Source organism: Passer montanus, unplaced genomic scaffold, assembly GCF_014805655.1.
Source record: "Passer montanus isolate IOZ18808 unplaced genomic scaffold, ASM1480565v1 scaffold77, whole genome shotgun sequence".
NCBI lineage: Eukaryota > Metazoa > Chordata > Aves > Passeriformes > Passeridae > Passer > Passer montanus.
The window spans coordinates 2,644,051-2,668,917 of record NW_024372923.1 but is presented as its reverse complement, the minus strand read 5'-3'; the positions used below and the strand labels follow the sequence as shown (position 1 = coordinate 2,668,917).

The 24,867-nt window shown below is 54.9% G+C and overlaps 1 protein-coding gene across 1 annotated transcript in view; it reads left to right on the top strand.

Annotated features, from left to right (window-relative positions):
* The window catches only part of TCERG1L (transcription elongation regulator 1 like), a 44,537-nt gene that overhangs the window by 5,549 nt on the left and 14,121 nt on the right, over window positions 1–24,867 (top strand). The window contains exons 5-6 of the mRNA XM_039731382.1: window positions 5,722–5,886; window positions 20,746–20,868. Coding sequence (XP_039587316.1) covers window positions 5,722–5,886; window positions 20,746–20,868 — 288 coding nt within the window. The remainder of the gene's footprint in view (window positions 1–5,721; window positions 5,887–20,745; window positions 20,869–24,867) is intronic.

The window sequence follows — 24,867 nt, the reverse complement described above, 5'->3', positions numbered from 1 at the left end:
CCATGAATTATGTGCTCTTGTGTGTTTCTGAGGAGAAGGGTGCCCTTTGCCCCTGGCAGTGACGCCTGGCTCTGTCGCTCTGGGGAGGAAGGCAGCATTTAATGTTTCTGCAAAGACAGCACTGGCATTTCTGGGAGGGAAGGACTCGTGTTTGTGTCTCCTGCGCTGTGTGGGTGAGGTCAGGGCTGGCCAGGTGCCCTGTGCACTGTGCCAGCTGGTTCCTGCACATCCCTGGCAGCTGGGTGGCTGCTGGACGGGCTGAGGGAGCGCTGGCACCCCCGTGGTGGGTTCAACACTCCTTAGGTGGAGCTGCAGCCCTGGGCACAGGACATTGACTGGGTCACTGGGAGGTGTGCTGGGGCAGGCTGGCACTCCTGGTGTCAGGACCAGTGCTCCCTGCCCGAGGGGGTGTTCTCCTGTCTGTATCTGGGGAGGTTTTCATGGAATCGTGGAATGGCTGGGGCTGGAACGGACCTCAAAGCTCATCTCCACGTGTTCCCTGCGTGGAGATGAGGATGTCGTGTGGGGCACCCCAAGGAAATTACATTTTGATCCTTCTCATTCGCATCTTTCCTTTCTCCTGCTGGCAGTACCCTTTACAGAACCAAACAGTGTCAGCATGCAGATACACATCCAAACACAGGCCCGGCTTGCTAGGTAATTCCATTTCCAGGTTCTGGATGAAATAGGGCTGCTCTCTCTGAAATCTGGGCTCTGTTTTCTCATGAAATACACCACCCAGGACCTCTGACCTCCTGTATTGCCTGAGCACAGCTCTGTGTTTGAAGCACATCTCCGTTTACAAGCACTCAGGTTTTGGCTTTGCAAATTGGATTATCTTGTATTTAAGCGCGTGCTGGGGCTCCCTGTTTGGGGACAGAGAATAGCACAGCAGGACCCCATTCGTGTCCCTGAAAAGCCATCAAACCTCTCTTTGTTTGTGGAGCATTCAAGCACTGCCAGCCAAGTGCTTTATTAGGTCTGGGAATGCTTGGCTTTAACCACAGCCTTCACAAAGTTTTTGTTTTGCTCATTAAGTTTATGGTTTTTCGGTGCTTTTCCCGTTATCTCCCCAAATCAAGAGAAACTTGGAGTGAAGTTTGTTTTCCCACTTAAATGACAGCAATAACCCCCCGAGCAAAGTGTTTATGGGCAAGGCTGCTGTTCTGACCTTTCCAGAGCACCATCCCCACTGACCCCAGAGCTCCGTGCGAGCGAATCCAGCTCTCGGCGCCGGCAGGGCAGGAGCAGCCGGGGGTTCTATCACTGCACACCCGCAGGAAACCGAGCGGGGTTACTGGCACTCACTGGGCTTACAGGGGCAGTGCAGCTGCTGCTTCCCCCTTGGGGAGCAGGGATGCCGGGGAGCAGGGATGTCAGAGGGCAGGGATGTCGGGGAGCAGGGATGTCAGAGGGCAGGGATGTCGGGGAGCAGGGATGTCAGAGGGCAGGGATGTCAGAGAGCAGGGATGTCAGAGAGCAGGGATGTCAGAGAGCAGGGATGTCAGAGGGCAGGGATGTCAGAGGGCAGGGATGCCGGGGAGCAGGGATGTCAGAGAGCAGGGATGCCAGAGAGCAGGGACATCCCTGGCTTTGTTTGTTTCCCTTTGCAGGGCTATCGTTGTGTTTGTTTGTGTTTGTTTGTGTTTGTTTGTGTTTGCAGGGATATCCCTCTGTTTCCCTTTGCAGGGCTATTGCTGTGTTTGTTTGTGTTTGCAGGGATATCCCTGTGTTTGTTTATGTTTGCAGTGGGATATCCCTGTGTGTGTTCCCATGCAGGGATATCCCTCTGTTTATTCCCTTTGCAGTGGGATATCCCTCTGTTTCTTCCCTTTGCAGTGGGATATCCCTCTGTTTATTCCCTTTGCAGGGATATCCCTCTGTTTATTCCCTTTGCAGGGATATCCCTCTGTTTCCCTTTGCAGGGATATCAGGGTTTTCAGAGTTTTTTAGGAGCTCTAAACACAGGCACAGGGTCAGGTTGAGGAGGAGCCTTTTGTTCCACATGAGGTGAAAGTTTTGCACAAATCTGAATTTATCCCCTGCAATGTCCACCCCCCCTCCTGTCTCACCCGTTTTCACATCCCCTCCCTGCTGCAGAATCCTTCCCCCTCACACGTGTCCCTGTGCTCCCCTGGGCCCTTCTGGGGTCTCTGGTGCTGTTTGGGGAGGTGCCCCCCACTCAGCTCTCGGCAGGCTCAGCCCAGGTCAGTGCCAGGAGGAGCTGCCACGTCCCCTCGGGCTGTTGCCCAGCAGCTTGTACAGCTCAGAAGCGTTCAGCAAACTGAGCAGCACCTGTCTGACACAGCTGGGAACATCTGTCTGCACCCAGAGGGGGCTGGGGGTGACAGTGGCACCATCGGGCTCCGTCTGCAGCTGAGGGCAAAGGAAGGGACAGCGAATTCTGCCTCAAGTCCTGGAGCTTAAAAATGCAGAGAATCCTACTTAAAAATAGTGAAAATACTGCCTAAAGACTCAGAGCTTAAAGATGAAGAGAATCCGACTTAAAAATACTGAAAATTCTGCTTAAAGCCATCAGAGCTGGAAGATGAGGAGAATCCTTCTTACAAATACTGAAAATTCTGCTTAAAGCCATTATCTGAGCTGGGGGCTGTGAGGGACTGGGGGCTGTGAGGGGCTGGGGGCTGTGAGGGCTGAGCTGGGGGCTGTGAGGGGCTGCAGAGCTGGAAGATGAGGAGAATCCTTCTTAAAAATACTGAAAATTCTGCTTAAAGCCATCATCTGGGCTGGGGGCTGTGAGGGGCTGGGTTGGGGGCTGTGGGGCTGGGGGCTGTGAGGGCTGGGCTGGGGGCTGTGAGGGGCTGGGCTGGGGGCTGTGAGGGGCTGGGCTGGGGGCTGTGAGGGGCTGGGGGCTGTGAGGGCTGGGCTGCCTGCAGCACAGCACTGGGGGCTCCTGTTACAGCAGGGCTGCTGCTCAGGATGGTTTTGGGGGCAGGAGCACTGCCAGTGCCCAGGGAGGGTTGCAGTGCCCACCCCTGCAGGTGTCCCCTGGAGGTGGCACTCAGAGCTCTGGGCTGGGGACACGGTGGGGATGGGCACAGCTGGGACTCGTGATCCTGGAGGGCTTTTCCAGCCCCAGGGACTCTGGGAATCGGAGGAGAAGTTGGCACCTCAGTGCCAGGGTGTACCATGACCTGGGGAAACACCATTGCTGGAAGAAATCCTGCATTTTCCCCTCCCTGCAATACCAGTGATGGTGTTTGACTCCTCTTTCCTGGAAATTCCCCCTGTGAGCGTGGGCTGATCGATGGGAACTCTGAAACCCTTTCAAAGCCGCTTTGCAAAGAACTCCCAGCAAGGGCTGCTTTGTTTGTGAGGAGGGTTCCTCAGGTGGTGCCCCCAGCTCGGGGGCAGTCCTGGCCCAGCTGGCAGTGCCTTTGGCAGGGCTGGGCTGTGTTTGGGGGGCTGACTGGGGGATGCTGCTGGGCTGAGGCACAGCAGGACCCCGCTGAGCCCCAGGGATGGCCCTTCCTGCACGGAGTTATTCACCAGGAGAGAGAGCTCCATCAGAGGAGGGGAAAGCACCCAAGCTCCTCTTGCAGCTGAGCAATGCAACTTTGATGAGGGGATGGATGCAGGTTTAATGAGGCACCCGGCTCAGCACAGGCTGTGCCTGCCCGGCTCACATCACTCTCCTGTTCTCTGCCCTCTTTGGGGAAATCACATCCTCCTCTCCACAAGAAAAGAATCAAATGAGAAGTAAACAACCTGCCCTGCAGGAAGGCACAGCAAAGTCGTGTTTGCAGGCAGCATTAGCTTTCACAGGAGCTGCAGGAGAGGTTTTGTGGGTTTCTCCCAGCAGCAGGCAGCTGGAATTGGGAATGAGCACAGGCTCTTGGAGGGCAGGTGTTTGACCCCACTGAAGGATTGTTCCGCTTCCCAGGTGAATGAGCAATGAGCTTGTGTTTAACACTTGGATTGGTTGGACACTGATGGGTTTTTTTTGTGTATTTTTAATTTCTACTGTACGTCTGGCAGGAAAATCTGTTTTCATTTCTCCATTGCTAAATGATCAAAACTTAAATATTTGTGGGGTTTGTTTGGCCCGCGTGCCTGTTACTGAGTGCATCTGCAGGTGTTCCTTGGCATGGAGGAATAATGACTGTGGAAATAATGAACATTTTTGGCGACACTAAAAACACTAAACTTCGGTTTTGCTAACGTAGGGCTTATTTGTTGGGAAGTAATTGTTTGTAAAGGGGCAAAGCTGGGATACCTGGGGTGCTCACCTGGAGAGGAGCAGCTCCAGGGAGAGCTCAGAGCCCTGCCAGGGCCTGAAGGGGCTCCAGGAGAGCTGGAGAGGGACTGGGGACAAGGATGGAGGGACAGGACACAGGGAATGGCTCCACTGCCAGAGGGCAGGGCTGGATGGGAGATTGGGAATTGGGAATTGTTCCCTGTGAGGGTGGGCAGGGCTGGCACAGGGTGCCCAGAGCAGCTGGGGCTGCCCCTGGATCCCTGGCAGTGCCCAAGGCCAGGCTGGACACTGGGGCTGGAGCACCTGGGACAGGGGAAGGTGTCCCTGCTATGGCAGGGGGGGAATGGGTGGGATCTGGGGTCCCTCCCAACCCATTCCCTGATCCTGTGATCTCACCCAGGTCCCTGCTGGGATTCTCCTGCCTGGAGCTGTTTAGGGGCTGCATCCCCCACCCCACAGCCATCCCCTGTTCTGCTGGGATGCACACAAAGGGAGCCTCAGGGCGAGGGAAGGCCTGCCCTGGGTCAGGGGGGATTTGTGGAGCCCCAGTTGTCTCCCAGTGCCTGCAGGGGTTGTGCCCGGGCTGAGCTTTGCTGGATGCCACGAGAAGCTGATGATTGCTTAATTTCTGCGTGTGAGCTCGGGTGGAGGGAGGAACAGCTGCTGTTTGTCAGATTGGCTCTGCTCCTCAAGAGTTTTACCACTCCTGCTCTTGTTTACTGAACATAATTAGCTGAGTTTGAGCTCTGAAGGTCTTCCCTGGCACTGTCAGGCTGGGGGGTGAATGGTGCAGGGGCTGAAGGGTGGTCAAGGCTTTATTTGGGACATTCCTGGGTTCCATCGGCAGGGGCTGCTCAGGGGGGTTGGAGTGCCCATCCCTGGAGGTATCCAAGGAATTCCTGGAGGTGGCACTCAGAGCTGGGGCTGGGGACAAGGTGGGGATGGGGCACAGCTGGGACTCTGTGGGCTGGGAGGGCTTTTCCAGCCTCAGGGATTCCATGAAGTGTCCTGCTGAGTTTTTGGGATGAAGGAGGTGAGATGCAGAGCTTGTCAAACTCAGGGATTTGTGTGCAGGACACAGCAGAGAAGCCAGGCAGGCGAGGGAGCAGTGGGTGCCTAATATAGCAAGGAATAAATTCAGATTTGGCATCAGAGAGTTACACTTCAGAAAGCTGAGAATGACTGTGTTCCCTGTGTTCAAATATTTGACTTTTTTATTAAGTTTTTTTCATTTAAATGTAATAACTCTGCACAGTTTGTGTGTGAGTCACTGCTGCCTTGTCCCTGTGGGCTATGGTGATGTGCTCACATCTGTGGGGTTCAATGGCAGAAAATGCTCCAGCCACGAGCTAGGTTTTGGAATCACCATCAAAAAAGGGGCTCTGGAGGGCCGGGTGGGACGTGCAGCATCCTGTTCCATGCCGTGTCCAAGCTCAGCGTGCAGAGCGCTGTGCCAGCCCCTGCTCTCCCTGCAGCTCTCACTCGTGTCTCTCTCTCCACAGGTGGTTGCCAGAACAGCCTTAAAGCCGTGGGTGGCACTCAGGGCCTGGCGCTGGTGGCCCTGGAGCCCGAGGCGCCCCAGGCCCCGCCGGGGCCCAGCCTGCAGCCCTGCCACCTCCTCACCTTGTCCCCCATCAGGGTCCCGCTCCTGGCCTCGCCCTTCCCAGGTAAGGGCCCTGCTGGGCCGCAGGAGAGCTCTGGGCACACAGGGGGGCTGGGGGATTGAGAATGCTGGGCACGGGTGGCACTGCAGGGGTTAAACTGGGGTTCTGGAGCAGCTTGGGGGTGTTCTCTGGGCTGTGTGTCAGGAGTGGGTCACAGCTCCGGGCTGTGTGTCAGGAGTGGGTCAGGAGTGGGTCACAGCTCCGGGCTGTGTGTCAGGAGTGGGTCAGGAGTGGGTCACAGCTCTGGGCTGTGTGTCAGGAGTGGGTCAGGAGTGGCTCAGAGCTCTGGGCTGTGTGTCAGGAGTGGGTCACAGCTCTGGGCTGTGTGTCAGGAGTGGGTCAGGAGTGGCTCAGAGCTCTGGGCTGTGTGTGGCTGTGTGTCAGGAGTGGCTCACAGCTCTGGGCTGTTTGTCATGGATGTGTCTCTGGGTCACTTAGGGCCAGCTGAGCTGGTTCTCCCCCATCTCAGGGGTTCTGTTGGCACACCCCAGAGCCCCAGCACAGGCTCAGTTTGGTGGTGTGTTCACAGCCGAGCTGAAACGTTCGCCTTCTCAGCTGGACTGGCCCTCACGAGGTGCCTGCACCAGGTGGGGCAGCACTCACTGAAGTCCCAGCAGATTCTCTGGGTGGTTTTAGTTACAAACCTGCTGGGAGAGCTCAGCCTGGCTCCTTTCCCAGAGCTGAGGTGAGGCTGGTACCTGGAAAAGTGTCTCTTTTCTGTGTGCTGGGTGGAACCTTTCTGCAGCTGAGGGGACATCCCTGCCTGGCTGGGCAGGCCTGGTGACAGCAGCCTTTAGGGCAGGGTTTGTAACTGCACTGGGCTGCCTGGGGCTGTGTCTGGAACACTTATCTGCCTATGGAGGGAAAAATGTACATGAGGCTGCTCACCCACTGCTGGGGCAGTGCTGGGGCCAGCTCTGATGGGACCAGGGGATGCTGTGAACTGCATCCATTAGATGGAGATGGGAAGGAATTCCTCCCTGGGTTTGTCCTGATCCACCTGCCACCTAAAAGTGACCCTGGGGTTAAGGAGCTGACCCCGGGGTTAATGACCTGTGACCTTTGGGTTAATGACCTGTGACCCCGGGGTTAATGAGCTGTGACCTCTGGGTTAATGACCTTCCCACATCCCCCTTGTCTAAAGCTTAAGAAAGGCCAGGGCTGCAGTAGCAATGAACTTTAAAACCCCCAAATTAGATCATTTCCAGCTTAAATCTCCATGTTTCTTGGTGCCTGGAAGGCTGAGCATTGTGTGTGTGGTTAGCCCAGTTGGTTGATTATCCCCTGTTAATTGATTCTGTTAGAGAGCAGTGTCCTGCTCCTGCCTTGTGTGGTCCTGTGTCTCCAATCACACAGATTTGCTCAATTTGATCAATAGTCTTAGAAGTGAGTATTTATTTTTTAGACCTTTGATTGTGGTTTGTTTTGCAGCCTTACAGTTAACTCCTGGCAGCCTAATTAATAGCTTTGGGAATTAATAGCAGGTTGTTAATACAAGGTGGGAGGTGTGGGAAGGGCACGGGGCAGGTGGGGATACAGGCTCTGCTGCTTTTCCGTCCTCACAGAGGAAATTCCTTGGAATTCCCTCAAAGCAAATCACCAGGAATTATGGGGAACTGTGTGCGCACAATGCAGTGCGGTCATTTTTTAAAATTCACTTTTAATGCAATTTATTTTACATTTTGGGAAGGAAAATCAGAAGCAGAGCTATGAGAGAGCAGAGGATATTTAAGGAATTCAAAGGCATGTGCAGCCTCTTCCTGCAGGAGGCTGTGAGGGATCCCAGCTGGATCCCTGGGAATGGGGCTGAGCACACAGGGCTGCGAGGTGCTGCCTGCTGCAGGTTGCTGTGCCTTGGCTCTGCAGTCAGTGGTGCTCTTGGGGATTGTTCTGTCACTGTGCTGAGCCTAGAAAAACTTGAAATGATGAAATAAACGTGTGGGAGAGAAGCGGCATAAAAATCCTGGGTTTAACAGCAACATAAAATACTGTTTTATATGGGATAAAATATTGAAGCTTGAGGAGCCTGTCCCTGGAGTGATCTGTGGCTGGAGAGGCTCCAGCTCAGGCTCTGGGCAGTGAGAGGGGCCTTGGCCCCACCTTGCTGTGCTCTCTGCTCCCACACCAGGGAGGCGAACAGAGAAGGTTCCAGCAATGCAATTGCAGCCCCATTTTGCGTTGGGATTGCTTTTATTTCCTTTCTTCATTTTGCATCTACTGGTGGTGCTGCTCGTGCATCTCGCAGGCAAATGTTCCCTTAAATATTTCATGGCAGCCTGGCTGTGAGTGTGGATTTTGTGCCAGGTTTAACATAAAGACTAAACAGGAGCTTGTGGAGATGCAGCTCCTCACTGTGCTGCATCTTCCTGGGCTCTGCTGGGGGAGGAAACTGCATTTCCCAGCACTGCCACGCCAAGGCTCTGAAATCTGGCTCAAAGAAACCCTAAATGCATTAAATTTGCAAGCACCAGCACTTACCTGCAGTAATTAAGGAATGGGGTGTGTGGTGATCTCTAATACCCCTGCAGCTCCTGCATAAAGAAGTGGGTGTTTATTTTCCTCACATGCAGGTTTTTAATGGCAGCAGTGAAGAAGGTAAGAGATGAGCCTGTGCTTATGGACTCTGTAAATTAGCAGTGAGCACAAATATTAAAAAAGGCACCATCTGCCATGGAATCCATTTGCCACCTGTTCCCTGGCTCTCAGCATTATTTAAGGGTTTAAATGTGGTGGTTTAGGCTGCCACGGAGCAGCTGGGAAGTGACTGAGCCTTTTCCTCTCAGCACCTCAATGCTGTGTGCCAAGGCCAGCTCTCGGTGCCAGCTCTGTGTCTGAGCTCTGTCCGTGGCTGTCAGTCCCTCCTCAGCAGGGCTGCTGCCTGAGCCAGGCTCAGAGCTGGCTCGTGGGCTGGGCAGGGAGCTGCTGCTCCTCCCAGCAGGGCACAGACTGTCCCAGCATGGCCTGGGAGGGCTCCAGTGCTGGGGAAGGCGATGGGGATGGTCCCACTGAACCCCTGAGCTCAGCCCGAGGTGCCCAGGAAATCCCAGCAGCCCAGGATGGACTGGTTTGGAGGGACTCAGAGCCCACCCAGAGCCACCCTGCCGTGGCAGGGACACCTTCCCCTGTCCCAGGTGCTCCAGCCCCAGTGTCCAGCCTGGCCTTGATGTTCCAGCATTTCCCAGATGTTTCCTGGCCAACGTCTTCCTTCCCAGCTCCTTACTGGGAGAGCTGGGCTGAGCCACGTGCCAGCCTCTGTGCACACCTTGTGTTGATTAGATTAATTCACAGCTGCAGCCCAGTGAGTCCATGCTGGGAAGCCCCTGCAGCTCTGGCTCTGCTGGGCTCTCTCCCACCCTCGGGGATCCTCTCTGGGAATTCTCCTTGAGCAGTTCTCAGCCCACACCAGCCCAGCCCTCCCTGCACAGGAACTCCACGGCATTAGGTGAGCACAAATGAACGATTTTGGGAGAACAGCTGAAGCTCCAGGCAGGAATGTGTTCCCCTCCTGGCGAAGCCTCTCTGGCCTCGCTGGGTGTGCCCTGTGTGTGGCACGGGCACGGGCTGGCCTGGCAGTGCTGGGTGGCTCTAACGAGCTCGCTGTAAATGATGTGCTGCTCTAATGCTGGCTAACGAAGCAGGTAAATGAATGTTTATAGTTATTAAAGTGATCACTTCCTGCCTGGGCTGGTATTCAGCACAAAGGCATGTTTTGGTTCCCTGTCTGTGTTGGCACACAGGGAAGGTGAGCTGGGACAGGGGCTCAAATCATGCCCAGAGCCCACAGAGTGGTACCAATTCCCTCCTCCCTGCTCAGCGAGTCCCTGCTGGCAGCTGGAGCTGCCCAGTCAGCACCCTGTAAGGATAGGCTGATGGCTCTGGGTGAAAATTCAGCTTGCTTGGGTTGCCAAGGCCAGGTGCAGGAGGAGGTCGGGCACAGCTCTGTGGTACTGCACATTTGGCACCATCCAAAGCCAGTCATGGGAGTTTATTGGTGCAGATCCATGGGGGGCCTGACTGGGGTTATGGATCACAGTGCACCTCGTGCCACCAGGGAGTGCCAAGGCTTTGGGATGTCGGGGAGCAGGGGCAGGACCTGAGGGTCAGGCTGGACATAGGAAAAGGCCACACCTCAGTCCTGCTCAGGCCAGGCTCATGGTTAAGCAGCTGCTCCCACGGGGTGCTCCAGGAGAGGTTCTCAGTGCTTGGGATGTAATAGCAAGGTATTGACAAAAGGGAAAATATCAATACTCCAGTGGCAGTTACAAAAGACAAACAACCCAAATCCTCTCAGTCGTGCCCAGCTCTCGGTAAATGTCATGAAAGTCAGAGTTAATTTAGTGTGTCTGTAACTGCTTGTTGGAGCACCGAGCTGGGTTAGCTGTGGGAGGTGCCGTGCTGGGCAGTGCTTCCATCAGGCTGCACTCCAGGAGCAGCAGTTCCTCTGCCAGCTGGGGCTGGGGCTGCAGCACTGCTGGGGCTCAGGGCCACACTCAGTTTGTCCTTTCCCCTGGCTCCCTCTGAGGAGCTTGGGCTGCACGGGGCAGGCTGGGCTCTTCTTCTTTCTGTTAGAGACTCAAATTAATCGAGATTTGTGTAGCTTCAAAAACCCTCACTAAACTGGGTCTATTTCTTGTAAATGGAGCAGAAGTCTTAGAAGGAAACCCAAAGTGAGTGAGGGAAAGGAATGAGCCTTGGAAGGACAATGGATCGTTCCACAGGAACCCTTGCTTGCCCCTCTCCAGAAGAGGAATGGATGAGAATTCCTGTGAGCATCCCGTGAGTTTTAAATCACAGCTGAGGGAACACCTTGTTTTGGTGGCTGCTGCTGCATCCTGAAATTTATTGATACAATTAAAGCATTCAGAGTGCTGCAGGTGTGGCCAAGGCTTGGTGGAATGGTGCTGGGATGCAAAACAATCCCCAGGGGAGGCTCAGGCCCAGCAGGAATACTGGGGGACTTGGAGAGGGGAACAAGGCAGCAACTCCTGCTGAGCCCCACTAAAAGATGGGAGTGATGTCACTTTGTGTGCTTTTGTCCTGCTTATTAGTGAGGGGGAAAAAGCATTTTTTAGACATTATTTTTTATGTGTTCAATGTTATTGTTCAGCTATCTGGGGACTGGTTTTGATGCTGTAAAATGAAGCCACAGAGTGGATTTCAGCTAATATATTCCCAATGTTTGGCCTGAATCAGGGCTGGATGTGGGGTAAACTCAGTGCAAAACTAAACCTGGTGGAGGAGGAAATCCCACAATCCCAGTGGATTCATCTCCACTTTCAGGATTTGCATCTGCAGGGTCTTGCACCTCCTGGTGCAATTCTCAGTGAGGTGTGTTAGGCGGGGGATAATCTCAGCATTCCCTGGAAGAGAAGGGGCCCCTGGAATGCCCCAGACATTCTGTCCAGTGGGATTGAGAGCTGAGCAAACCCTGTGCCACAAACCGTCCTGTGAACCATTCAAACTGCTGCTGCACTTCATCTTGGAAACTAAAATTAACATAGAAATACCTGACTGGGAGTTTCTTATGAGGGAATAGAAATTCCAGGGCACCATGGCACGATGTGGGGGTCTGTGAGGCTGAGAGCTCAGGGTTTGTATTATTGTTATTATTATTATTGTTATTGTTATTATTATTATTTATTAGTCATGTTCAGCCCCCTGGATGGTGGGAACCAAGTCCGCAGGGATATTCCTGGTGTCTGTGCCCAGTTTTGCTTTGGAGCTGTGGATGTTTCCTGGGTGACTCCCCCGTTCCTCAGTCAGGCCCCACTAAAGTGTAGAGAAATGTAACGAGGTAAAATGAATCTTCCTTCCTGGCCAGAATATAAATAAGGGAACTTAATTACATTTCCCAATTTTAAGTGTGCCACAGGAGCTTCCCCAGGGTACTAAATGGAATTTCATGGATTTTATTGCACTTGCAGCTCTGTTGGCACAGGCAGGACGTGGGGATGGTGGAAGGGAAAAGGAGCAGGGCTTGGGGACAGTGGGAGGTGTCCCTGCCCTGGCAGGGGTGGCATGGATGGGCTCTAAGGGCCTTCCAACACAAAGCAGGCTGGGATTCTGTCATCCCCAGAACATCCCTCCTGCCAGCCCCTGTTCCACACTGGGCTCCCTCTGTGGTGTCAAGAACCTGGGACCTTAAACCTGACTCAGAAACCACCAAAAAATGGAGCAGGAGAGTCACATTCCTGGTTTCTGCCTGGCTGGGCTCAAAATTCCAAACCTAATTTGTGACTGAAACCCTCCCAGAAATGAGTGCTTGAAGATTTCACTCTGAAGCACAAAGGATTGGTTCATGCAGAAATAATTACAGTGCTGTGACAGGAGCAAGGGGAGGTTCTGGGGGTCTGATGCTGCATAATTCAGTGTATTCTCTCACAACTACATCCTGTCCAGAGGGCAGAAGGAAACTTGCTGCTGGAGTTTGTGTGAGGCTGAAAAAGGACCATCAAAGTTAGGGAAATGGAGCTGGACAGAGCAGTGAGAAGAGCTCACAGCTGTGGGAGATGAAGGCTGTGGGGTGATCATCACCATCACCATCCTCATCACCCCCTTTCCTCCTGCTGTAGGCAGAGGCTCTCTGGGCTACAGGGTGGTCCCACCTCCCCTCCCTGGGCTTGGAGAAGCTCTGTCCAGCCCAGGAGAGCCCCAGTCCCTCCAGCCACACCCAGCACCAATCCCTGCTGTGCCTTTGGGCCCCTCCAGCCTTATTTTCCAATTTTCCGTGATGGCTGCATGAATAATTCAGGAGGAGTCTTAGATCCGGGCTGGCTGCCCTGCCCTGCTGGGAGGGCAGGGAGGTCACCCAAGGCAGGAGCTGCTGCTCTCAGGAGCTGCCCAAAAATCCAATACAGCTTTTTTTCCCACTTTGGAGGCTCTTGTCTCTGAATTATTCCCTCAGGGTTTGGGTTCTTGTCTCTGAATTATTCCCTCAGGGTTTGGGTTCTTGTCTCTGAATTATTCCCTCAGGGTTTGGGTTCTTGTCTCTGAATTATTCCCTCAGGGTTTGGGTTCCTGTCTCTGAATTCCCTCAGGGTTTGGGTTCTTGTCTCTGCATTCCCTCAGGGTTTGGGTTCTTGTCTCTGAATTCCCTCAGGGTTTGGGTTCTTGTCTCTGCATTCCCTCAGGGTTTGGGTTCTTTGGGTTTCTGTCTCTGAATTCCCTCAGTCTTTGGGTCCCTTTCTCTGAATTCCCTCAGTCTTTCGGTCCCTGTCTCTGAATTCCCTCAGTTTCTGGGTCCTGTCTCTGACTTCCCTCAGGGTTTGCTGTCCAGAGGAGCATTGCTGGGCTGCGGGAGGTGCAGAGGCTTGGGAAGGACAGAGCTCACTGACCTGTGGCTTGGGGGAGCCACAGCCGTGGTATCTCCTGTGCAGGGTTCCAGGGAATTAATGAATTGTTTAATCAATTATGTGGTGATGATCTCATCCTGTGTGTGGAGGTAATGCAGGGAGGGAGGCAGGGGCCTTGGTCTGACCCCTGTGCCAGCCTGCAGACCCAGGAGACGTCCAGGCTCTCCCCACTCCTGGTGGCACCTCGGGGACATGGTGGGCTGTGCCCTGCTGAGGAGGATTCTCCCTGCTGGAGACTTTCCATCGTTTTCCCTCTTCCTTTCTGTCTTTTCTCGTGCCTTTGTGCTCTCCAGCCCCGTTCAGCCGGGGAAGGTTTCCGTGGTTTTTGTTTCAGTACTGCTCAGAGTGTGTAAAATGTCACTGTCACTTGGGAACAGGGTCTCTCAAGTGGAGAGAAGAGATTTGTCTCATTTTTGGGCACAGTTCTGCCAAGACTTCTTTTTAATGAGTAAAGCCAGCTGGGTTCCTCAATCTGAGTGCTGAATTTTGAAAACCAGGGGAATGTTCACTCGAGAGGCGTTGGTGCAAGAGGAGCAGCAGATCTGAGACAGATAAAGGGTGATAACAGGTTTGTCCTGGGAGGTGAGGGATCCCGTTGCAGGAGTGCCATTCCCACCTTGCCAGAGCAGCTCAGTAACTCTGAGCACCTTGTCATAACTCCAGATAATGCCCACAGAAGTGTCCCTAAGGGAATGGTTTGTGCTCCCAATAGAATTCTGGTGCCTTTTGCTGTCCAGTCCCTCTTGGCACAAAGCAAGCCCAGGAGAAGCCATCCCTGGGGCTCTGCTTTGCCTGGGCAGAGCAGGAGGGGTCTCACACTCAGCTCCATAGCAGAGCAGTCAGAAATAGGTGAGAAAAGGTGATTTTCACCTGGGATCACAGCACACCCTAAGCTGGAGGGTGCAGCCCAGCTCCTGGGCTGGCACAGGCGCCCAGCAATGCCTGAGAGCCCTGTCCAAGCACTCCCTGACTGCTCCCCCTCCAGAGCAGGAGCAGGGAGGGAAAGCCTCCAGCAGGAGTTGTGTTTCCAGCCTGAAGCTGAGGATCTGAGCCCAGCAGGGTCTGGAGCAGGGCTCAGCTCAGCAGTCACCCAGGGACACGAGCTGAGCCTGTGAGGATTTGCATCATTTGCTTTTCTAAGCAAGGCTTGAATGGGGTTTAATAATCCTGCTCTTTTTGTTATTAAATGTGTCGGGTTCAATTCTGTCATGGTGAGTCCTGCTCTTACAGCTCCTGTGATGAGAAATCTCATTAAAAGTTGGGGAATGCTTTCTGTTAGCTTCTGCTGCTCACAGACTTCTTGTTTCAGTTTGAACTTCTTTTTTTCCAGTTGAAGCCAATGTTGGGATTTGGCACAAAGGGGGAAATTCCTGCCTGGAATCACAAGGGCAGCACCAGAGGAGGTCAGGGCTGGGCAAGGGCTTTGCTGGGATGGGCACAGGGCCTTGAGCAACCATTCCCCCAAAAAAGAGAGGAAATGGGGGTGATAAACCCTGTTTGAAATGATTCCTCTGAGGAATTTTTAAACTGGGACTCCCCAGGTGTCCCAAGTGCTGCAGCAGGGCTTTGAGGGGTGATCAGAGCTGTGGCTTCCCAGGATTATCCCTTCACAGGGACACTTCACAGGGCTTGGTGGACACCTCATGCCCCTGAACCCAGCAGGTTTGGGGTGTGGGGCTCTGCTGTTGCTGTCACTCTCATGGAATCACAGAATAATTTGGTTTTGAGGGGCCTTCAAAGGCCATCCTGTCCCACCCCCTGCAGTGTCCCCCTCCCTCAGGGAGGAGCGTTGCCCTGGCTGCTTTTTACAGGGGATATTTCAAACACCGATAGTACAGGACAGGCCTGTAAGCAATGGCTGAATGTGACACTCCAGCTTTTGGGGGGGTTGATTGGCTTTGATTTCACTTTGCTTTTGAAGCCGCTGTGCCTTCCCTCGTTTCACTGCTCATTTGGTGGAAATTGCAAAAAACCAGGTTGTTAAAGGAGGAGAAATTGGAGAGGGAAATGTTCCCCAGCACAGCTCACTGCAGAAGGTGCTCATTGCCACTTAGGCCTGACTCTGCAGATTTTCAGGAATTCTTGCTGACTTTCTTCCCTTCCCGCTCCAATAAGCAATTTACTCCAGCATTCACCAGCTCCTGAAGTGGTTATGGCAATGCATATTGAAATGAAGGCTCCAGATGATCCTGCAGAAACAAAAGTGCAGCTCCTGCTCTGCTGGGGAGGGCTGGGGTCGGGCTGGGGCCAGCAGGGGTTGGGATCTGCTGGAGATCCAGACATGGAATGGGTTGGGATGGGTGAAATCCCACCCAGTGCCATGGCAGGGACAGCTCCCACTGCCCCAGGCTGCCCCAGCCCTGCCCAGCCTGGCCTTGGGCACTGCCAGGGGCGGAAGCATCCCATGGGACACACTGGAGATGTCTCTCCATATTTGTGCTCTGCTGCACACTGATTTATCTGTGCATAAATCTCTCTCCAGCTGTACTTCTGTGCCTCATGCTTTTATTTTTCACTTTACCAGAGACAGAAGACCCTTCACTCATTTTCTGACCTCCTTCCAGGGCAATTTATTCACCTGATGGAATCCATTGGGGTGACTTGGCTTCTATACCATCAATTTTAAGCTAAAAAAACCCAAAGTATTTCTGTGCCAAAATCCTGCTTGTCCCAGTCCCTGTGATGGCCTCAAGTGCCCTGTGCCAGTGCCAGGCTGTGCCATGCCTGCTCTGCCTTGCCAAACATCCCTGCTGCTGTCACCCCTCACCTTCCAGCTCCTTGTCATTCCCCAGGTCATGAGAGGATTCTTTTTGTCATGCCCAGCGCAGCAGAGAAGGAGCTCTTCAGCAGAAATTTCAGTATCCTTTTTTCTGTTTGAAAATGGGAAAACCCAAACAAGCATAAAGCACAGGTGGATGAAGGAGAGCAGAGCAGTTTGGGTCATTCTGCCAAAACAGCAATGCTGGTTCTGAGGGCTGCTTCTGCCTGGGTAGGAGAAAAGGCTGATTTATAAAATTCTCCTCCTTTTCCCTCACTGATGATGGAAGCGGCCCCTGGGCTGTGTGGGGACTCACCCGGATCCTGGCAGCACCTGGGACAGTGGGAGGTGTCCCTGGGTGTCCCTGGGGGGGATTTAGGGTCCCTGCAGCCCACAGCAGCCTGGCGCTCGGCGTTGTGTACATTCTGTGTGTGCCCCCCTCTCCCAGCCCAGCCCTGTGTGCCCCTGGCTGCTGCGTTTGCAGTTTCTGTGCCAGCTGGACTGAGGGGCAGAGCTGTGCCATCCGTCCCCGTGCCCTGTGACCCTGGGCTGGCTCCAGCACAAAGGGCAAGCCATTGGGGATGGCCATTCCCAGCCCCACTGGGGGGGTTTGGCTCCCAAAGCACTGCAGGGGCTGGGGGCTCTGCCCATCACCCAGGGAGCTCCAGCTCACCCTGGGGCAGGGCAGCTGTGCCGTGCCAGCTGTGCCAGCTGTGCTGGGGTGTTCTCCCAGCAGCCCTGTGCCTGTGCAGGCAGCCAAGGGCAGCTGCTGCTCAGGAAACTCCACACGTTCCCCGGGCTGAGGCACAGGGAAGGGCATAATCACATTCAGAAAGTGCTGAATGGTTTTAATGAACGTGGCTGGGCCTTACAAAGGAGCAGAGGAAGGAAGGGAAATTTCTCAGGGGTGCTCCTGGGCAGCCTCGTGTTTCCCCAGCAGGAGCTGCCTTGAGCAGGAGCGTGGTGTGTCCTTGAGGGGAAGGGGGAGCAGAGCTCGGGGCCTGCATGGAGCTGGAGGATGCTGCCTGCTTGGGAAAAAGTCGATTTTTTTTAATTGCTGCTCAATTCTTCCTTTTTTCAAGCAAAGAGTATTCTCTTGTCCTTTGCAGATAGGCAGGACTGCCCCAGATTATCTCATCAGGATGGACTGTGCTTCTAAATGAAGCAAGTCCCTGGGCCCTGACCTCCAGCACCTTCTGGGGTCAGGAGGTGAGAGCAGCTCTAATAAAAATGACTGGGTGCATTTCTGGGCCTGCCTGTCAGACAGTGCCTGCAGTTACTGATTTCCCTGCTCCTTCCCATTAGCCTGCCTGCTGGTGTCCCAGGATGTCACAAGTGCTCCTGCCTGTGCCTGGGGACAGTGGGGTACAGCAGGGTGAGTGCTGGGGGCTCCTCAAGGGCAGGCAGCCACAGCAGGGCAGCTTAGAGCAGAAATGAGGGGAGGTTTTCATGGGAGGGCTGCAAAGCACTGGAACAGGGAGTGGTGGAGTCCCCAGGGTGTCAGAGTGGATGTGGCACCTGGGGACATGGCTTAATGGTGACCATGGTGGTGCTGCTGGCTGGACTTGAGGGTCTTGAAGGTCCTTTCCAGCCGTAGTGACTGTGGCATTTCCTGATCCCAGCTGGGCTGCTGTCCCCACGTGGGGCTGGGAGTGGGCCAGCTCCTCCCCTGTGATGTCCCAGAAGTGCCAGAATTGGCTGAGATACGGATTTATCCTGATCCCCCTCCCTGCAGCCCGCTCTGCTCTGCCTGGACCATCCCTCAGCGCAGCAGGCTGGGCTTTGTGGGCTGCCTCACCTGGGCCAGGGCTCTGTGCTGGTGCCTCACCCTCGTCTCAGTGCTCAGGGCTCTGCTCCTCTCTGGCAGCAGCTCTGAACTCTGCCCTGGATTTTTGTCTCGCTCGAGCCCAGCTCGCAGAGGCTGCAGGAGGGAGGGAGGTCCGTGGGAAGTGCTGGCACTGCTGGCGTGAGGAGCTGTGCTCTCCTGCAGCACCGGGCAGGGGATGCTGGCTCCTGGAGCTGGCTCCTGGTACAGGCACTGCTCACATCCCACGGGCTGGGGAAGGATCCAGCCCCGAATCCCAGACAGCCACTGCCAGGAGCTCAGTGCCAGCCGTGCCCAGGGAGGGGCTGGGGAGGATCTCAGCCATGCCACTGCCAGGAGCTCAGTGCCAGCTGGGCCTGGCAAACAGGGCAGGCACCAGAGAGAACAGGGGATAAATCTGTGTTGGGCATGGAGCAGCCTGCCCTCCTTCCCACCCCCTCCTGTCCCTGTCACCCTGTCCCTGTCACCTCTGCCTCCCTGCTCACCCTGTCCGTGTCACCTGCTCCTGTCCTTGCTCACCTTGTCCCTCTCACCTCCTCCTGTCCCTGCTCACCCTGTCCATGTCACCTGCTCCTGTCCCTGTCACTTCCTCCTGTCCCTGTCACCCTGTCCCTCTCACCTCTGCCTGTCCCTGCTCACCTTGTCCCTGTCACCTCCTCCTATCCCTGCTCACCTTGTCCCTGTCCCTGCTCACCTTGTCCATGTCACCTTCTCCTGTCCCTCCTCACCTCCTCCTGTCCCTGCTCACCCTGTCCCTGTCACCTCCTCCTATCCCTGCTCACCCTGTCCCTGTCACCTCCTCCTGTCCCTGCTCACCTTGTCCGTGTCACCTCCTCCTGTCCCTCCTCACCTGCTCTTGTCCCTGCTCACCCTGTCCCTGTCACCCTGTCCCCTCCTTCTCCTCTGCCCTGGCCCCCTGTCCTGCAGCAGCCCATGGAAGAGGGGTGGCTGTGTGTGAAGGTGCTGAGATGGCTGCAAGGATCCAGGAATGGGCAGATGTTCTCCAGAGGCACCTCTGGCTCACCAGCCTGCCCTGGCTCTGCAAGCACCCAAAACTTCCCAGGAGCACTTTGCTCCTCCCTCCCCCTCCTCAGGATTGTCTTAGAGCAACATTGGCCTAAATGTAATCATAAAGCACGGAGTGTGGGCTCACACCCAGGTGTAATTCCAGCCCAGGTTATGTTCAGTTCAGAGCAGAGGCTGCGATTGCATCGTGACATTCAACTCCATCAGGCTGGATTTGTATTCCAAAGCCATCCATTGCAAAGACTGCTCTTCATGAGCACAAAGAGCTCCAAAGCATAAATATTTATTCCTTAAAGGTTAAGATTGCCTTAAATCATTCCAGCTTATTTGGTGAGCAGCAGTTATAATTAAAATAAGCAGTTGAACTCCATCTGCATGTATGAAATGCATATATATGTGTATATAAATATATATTTATATCTACTTGACTCTGGTGCGGATGGAAGCCGTGGCATAATTGCTTCCATCACATCAAAAGATGCACTGATATTGTTCCTGGATTGGGCAATAAATCAAGAGAAAGAAGCAGCTGAAATTATATAATGGCACGTCACGTTTGAGCAGGCGGCAGAAGCCGAGCTGGGGAGCGAGCAGAGCTCGTCTCCAGTGCTGGTGGAATTGCAGGGATAATTATGCAAGTTATGGAAATCATTCCAGTTGTGGGTGTAGAGAATTCAGAGAACCCAAGGATGGGGCTTGGAGCAGCCTGGGAGAGGGGAAGGTGTCACTGGGGTAGCACTGGGTGGGATTTGGGGTCCCTCCAGCCCACACCAGGCTGGGATTCCACGTTCTGTGTTGGAATATTGTGCTGTGGCACCTGCAATTGTGGGAACACAGATCCATGAGAGCGTTCAGAGTGTGTGAGTGGGCTTTTGCAACACGCTGAAGGGTTCAGAAGGGATCCATCTTCTTCCAGAATGTGCACAGGCTGGGATGGGAGCTGTTTGTGCCTGCTGAGAGGAGCTGCAGGAAATCCTGCAGCTTGGACTGTGCTGGGAGCTGTGGTGTTCCCAGTCTGCCCTGAAGCAGGGATGGCATGTACAGCTGTGAATATACAGCCAGTGGCTCTGGTGGCTGGGAAATGGGAGCTGGGCACTGCTCTGGGACACCTGGCTCTGCCCTGCCAGGGCATGGGCTCGGGTGGCTCTTGTGTGGCTCAGCTCCTGAGAAACTTCCCAGTTTTGTAAAAATATGGGAAAAATAAAAAAGGTTAGGAATGAGTGCTCCAGGCTGGACCTCCCCTGTGGCAGCAGGCAGGAATTCTTCTGCAGGACTGGGGAGCCTGGTTTAACTGGCCTGCCTCCAGCAGCAGCCCTGGGTTACTGGCTCCTCATGAATGATGCACGTGAGCAAACCAGAGAGTTTCTGCTTGGGCCGTGGCCCAGCAGACTGTGAGGCCCTGATAAAGCTGCACTTTTAAACTATTGGCAAAATAATTTCCCATGGATAGAGTGGGACACCAAGAAGTTGTGATGAGTAGCAGTGGAAACCAGAGGGGTGTTGTTTAAAATGAGAACACTGATCCTGCTGTGACCTGCTGGGAGGGCATTGATCTATCCTGGCAAATTCTTACTTGGAGGGCCACATGTTCATTAATTTAAAATTTCTGGCGCTGTTTATTGGCTGAAGATCCATGGGCATCGTGGCCAGGAATCGAGCTGAACACAAACCTTGTTTTAACCCTGCACTGAGGGCAGGAGATGTGCTCAGCAGATGAGTTCCCTGAGTCACTGAGGCTGGAAAAGCTCCCTGAGATCCTGAGAGCAGCTGCCAGAGCAGCACCCAGCGGGTGCCCAGCGCTGCCCACGGCCTCAGTGCCAGGGCTGGGCAAAAAGCTGAGGTTTTAAAGGGAATTGTTACTTACCAGGGAAAATTCCCCTCTGCCTTGTGTCTGCTCGCAGGTTCTGCCTCCAGGCTGGACAGTGCCGTGGGGCCCCTGGTGCCAGCACAGGTCACCCGTGTCACCGCGCTGGCCGCGCCCGTCACCCTCATGGCCACCAACCTGCTGGAGCAGGCACGAGCAGGTGGGTGCTGTGCCCGTGGCTGGAAGGGCAGGGATGCCGTGCTCCGTGTCCTCGCAGGCAGGCTGAGCCCCGTGCTGCAGGCGTGGGACCCCCAGACGTGCTGGGCTGTGCTGGGCTGCTGCCCCCCCTGCCTGACCTGTGCCACTCTGCCCAGGAGGGGCTGCCACTGCCACCCTGGGGGCACCACGGGGCCCTGAGGGCACCTGCCCAGAGCTGTTCTGGGGGAAAAAGGTGTTTATCAGGAATTCCTCGGGATCAGTTCAGACATAACCCCCGACCCTCCACGCCAGGGGAGCTGTGGCTGCCCCAGCCCTGCGAGGGTCCAGGGCCAGGCTGGGCAGGACTTGGAGCAGCCTGGGACAGTGCAAGGGTGGGACTGGATAGGCTTTAAGGTCCCTCCCAACAAAAACCAGGCTGTGGTTCATGATTTCCAGGGCAGTGGCAAAGAGCAGCTCTTGGGCAGGGTGGCTGTGTGCCTGGGAAATCCAGCAATGGAATGAGCTTGTCACCAAAACACAGAGTTTGTCTGGGTTCCTCTCCTGTTCCTCCTCCAAATCCCCTGAGCAATGACAGGGAGGGTGGGCACTGTTTGCTGCAGGGGGAGAAAAGCTCAGCTCAAGATTTGTTCAGAGAGGGGAAAGGAGCACTTGGAGGGCACAGCAGGAGTGCTCAGAGAATTAAAGGGGAAAGCAGCGTGGGCAGGGAGGAGCTGTGTCCCTGGACTGGGACAGGACCTGGCTGGTGGGAGCAGAGCTGGGATCCCAGTGCCTGGAGCTGGGATCCCAGTGCCTGGTGGGAGCAGAGCTGGGATCCCAGTGCCTGGATGGGAGCAGGACCTGCCTGGTGGGAGCAGAACTGGGATCCCACACTTGGATTGAGTAGGAGCCAGCAGAGGAGGAGCTGGGGATCAGTCAGGGAAGGTTTTGGGTGGTCTCAAACACCAGAGCCGTGAGGTTGTGGGGACAGGCAGAGCTGGCCTGTGGAGGTTCTGGGGGAGGATAAACCCCACAGTGTGGGATGTGCGTGTTTAATAAATCCAGTTCTTGGGAACCCTTAAGAGTCAAACTGTTAAACTTTTTTGAGATTAATGGAGGTTTGGCCTCTGCATATTTTTACAAAACAAATTTAGACTATGCCTTGTCCACAGCTCCTCATGGCATGAATCCATCTTCCCTCTTCCCCTTCCTCTCTAATTCTGCTTTTAACGAGATGTGAGATGTTTGTGATCACACCCAACATCCTGTGTGCTATACCCAAGGCAGTTTTGCAGCTTCACCTTTGCTTGCCATGCTGTGAATTATTCATGTCCCTGTGCTGGTGAGAAGCCTCTTTAATCAGGAGCCTTTATCTCCAGCTCCCCTCATCCTCCAGCAGGAGCAGAACTCAGCAGTGCTGGCTGTGCCGCTGACTTTGGGGTGAAAAAGGAGCTGGAAATGTCTCATGCTGGCTCCACTGTCAGGCTGCAGCTCGGTTTGGGCACTGAGGATGGGGGACAGTCAATGCATGGGGAGAGTGAAGATGTGCTCGGGGTCCCTCCCAGCGTGGGCACAGGAGGGGAGCTCTCCGGGCATGGGGACACTGACAGTGCCCCTTGGGAAGCAGGGGGCCCTGGGCTCCTCCCTGGCACAGCCAGCCCCACTGCAGGGGATCCCCGAGCCAGGAGGGAGGAACAACCTCGGATTGTTTTCCTGTTCCCCTTGCACTGAGGGCAAACACTCAGTGCTCAACTGCAGGTGTCAAACTGCATGGCTCCTGCTGTGCACAGCCTTCAGGGCTTCCCTTTGTTATTCATTTTACTGCTTGTTTGCTTTTCCTTTTTTTATTTTTATTTTTTATTCCCATCTTCTTTCCTCGGTGCTGATGCCCAGAGTGCTGTGGCAGCGTGTTCCACACGGGAATGCCCAAGGAGCTGCAGGCTGCAGAGCTCCCCATGGCTGCAGCACCCAGGGGCTCCCTGGGCTGTGCTGGGAGGGAGCTGCCGGGGGGAAAGGAAAGGGGGATTCCCAGGAGGGAAAGGAGAGGGAGATCACAGGAGGGAAAGGAAAGGGGGATCACAGGAGGGAAAGGAGAGGGGGATTCACAGGAGGGAAAGGAAAGGGGGATTCACAGGAGGGAAAGGAGAGGGAGATCACAGGAGGGAAAGGAGAAGGAGATTCCCAGGAGGAAAAGGAGAGGGAGATGTCCCAGGAGGGTGCAGAGGCTGCCTGGCTGCTGCTCCTGTCGCCTCAGGAGTAGAGGGGCTCTGTGCCCACAGCAGCACCTCCCTGCTCTGAGCAGGGGGGGATGGATGGGATTTAAGGTCCCTTCCAACCCATGCCATGATCTGTATCAGAGCTTCCAAAGGCAGGGAATGTTTCCTGTCTGAGGAGCCCACGTGCCTGTGGGGTGAAATTCACCCTGGATTTCACAGGGATGGAATGCATGGCTGCTTCCAAATCACTGGAGAGTGCAGAAGTACCACTGTGGCCCTGGCCATTGCTCGTGCCCTCTCAGGGCTCCCTGGGGCACTGCTGGTCCCCTGGCAGGGGCCCTGTGCCACCCTCTGTGCCACGCCTCGCTCAGGCTGTCCTTCCCCTCCCAGCAGGAGGGGGCACTGACACCAGTGTCACCTCCTGTGTCCAGAGCACCAAAGTGCCTGGGAAGGCTTTGATTCCCAATTACCAGATACCCAGGGAGGGAAGATGAATTTTGAGCCCTTTTGATGTGTATCAGCAGCTCCCTGCTCCTGGCTCCTTTAATGTGGAAATTAATGGCTCTGGTTTGTAAATCTTCTTTTTTTGCTCCCATAAAGCCATCTTCGGAGCAAAATGTCACGGATTTCATGTTGTATTATTCTCAGATATTCCGAGGGAAGCAGGTTGAAATGGGGGCCTGTTCTGTACCCGGAGGAATTTTGAAATGACTAGAGTAGCATTTTGAGGTGAATCTGCCCCATGGAATCCAGAGTGGTTTGGGCTGGAATCCCATCCCTCTATCCCATCCCATTATCCCATGCCATTATCTCATCCATTCCCACCCCAGCCATGGCAGGGACACCTCCCCCTGTCCCAGCTGCTCCCAGCCCCAGTGTCCAGCCTGGCCTGGGACACCCAGGGACAGCCAGGGACACGTGGGAAGGGGCAGGGGACACCCCGGGAGTGGGGACTGTACAGAGGGGTCACACACCCTGTCCCTCCCCCCTGCTGCAGGAGGGATGGACCAGCCCACCTCAGCTCAGACCCCAAATAAGTGTTTGAAGAGGACAAGCACCCCCAAATGAAGACAATCCCATATTTCTCAATGCCTTCCTGTGCAGCCTCCTTTGCTGGGATGTTGGCTCTGTCCCACCCCTGCTGCCCCCCTGCCTTCCCTGCTGTCCCCTCTGCCATCACACGGGTTCTGCAGGCAGCAGACAGCTCAGGTTTGGGATTTCAGGCTGGACACAGCCCTCTGTAAAGAGAGGAAATGTTATTTCCTGCTTGCAGGGGCAATCGGTGCAGCACTCCCTGGGCACTCCCACAGAGGTTACCAAGCACTGCAGGACCTCCAGGCTGGGAACAGGGGGTGCCCGGGGCGACGAGAGAATTGGGAATGCTTCAGGTTGGGAAACCCCCCTGAGATCCTGGAGGCCAGCCACGAGCCAGCCCTGCCCAGCCGGGGGGGACGTGTCCCTGGGGATGTCCCCTGGGGGCTCAGGACAGCAGGCAGGGCAGTGCAGAGCTCTGGGCATGTGTCCTGGGTTGTGTCCTGGGTGGTGTCCTGGGTTGTGTCCCTGGGGTTGTGTCCTGGGGATGTGTCCTGGGTTGTGTCCTGGGGATGTGTCCTGGGGTTGTGTCCTGGGGATGTGTCCTGGGGTTGTGTCCCACTGAAATGGGGGCTCTGGAGAGCAGATGCACGCTGGGCACAGGGATGTGACTAAAGGGGACGAGTGGCAGTCTGGGGCTCAGAGCCACGGGCAGCAGTCTGGGGCTCTTCAGCAGCTTTGCTGTTGTGAGTTTATTTATTAAAAGAGCTCCTGTC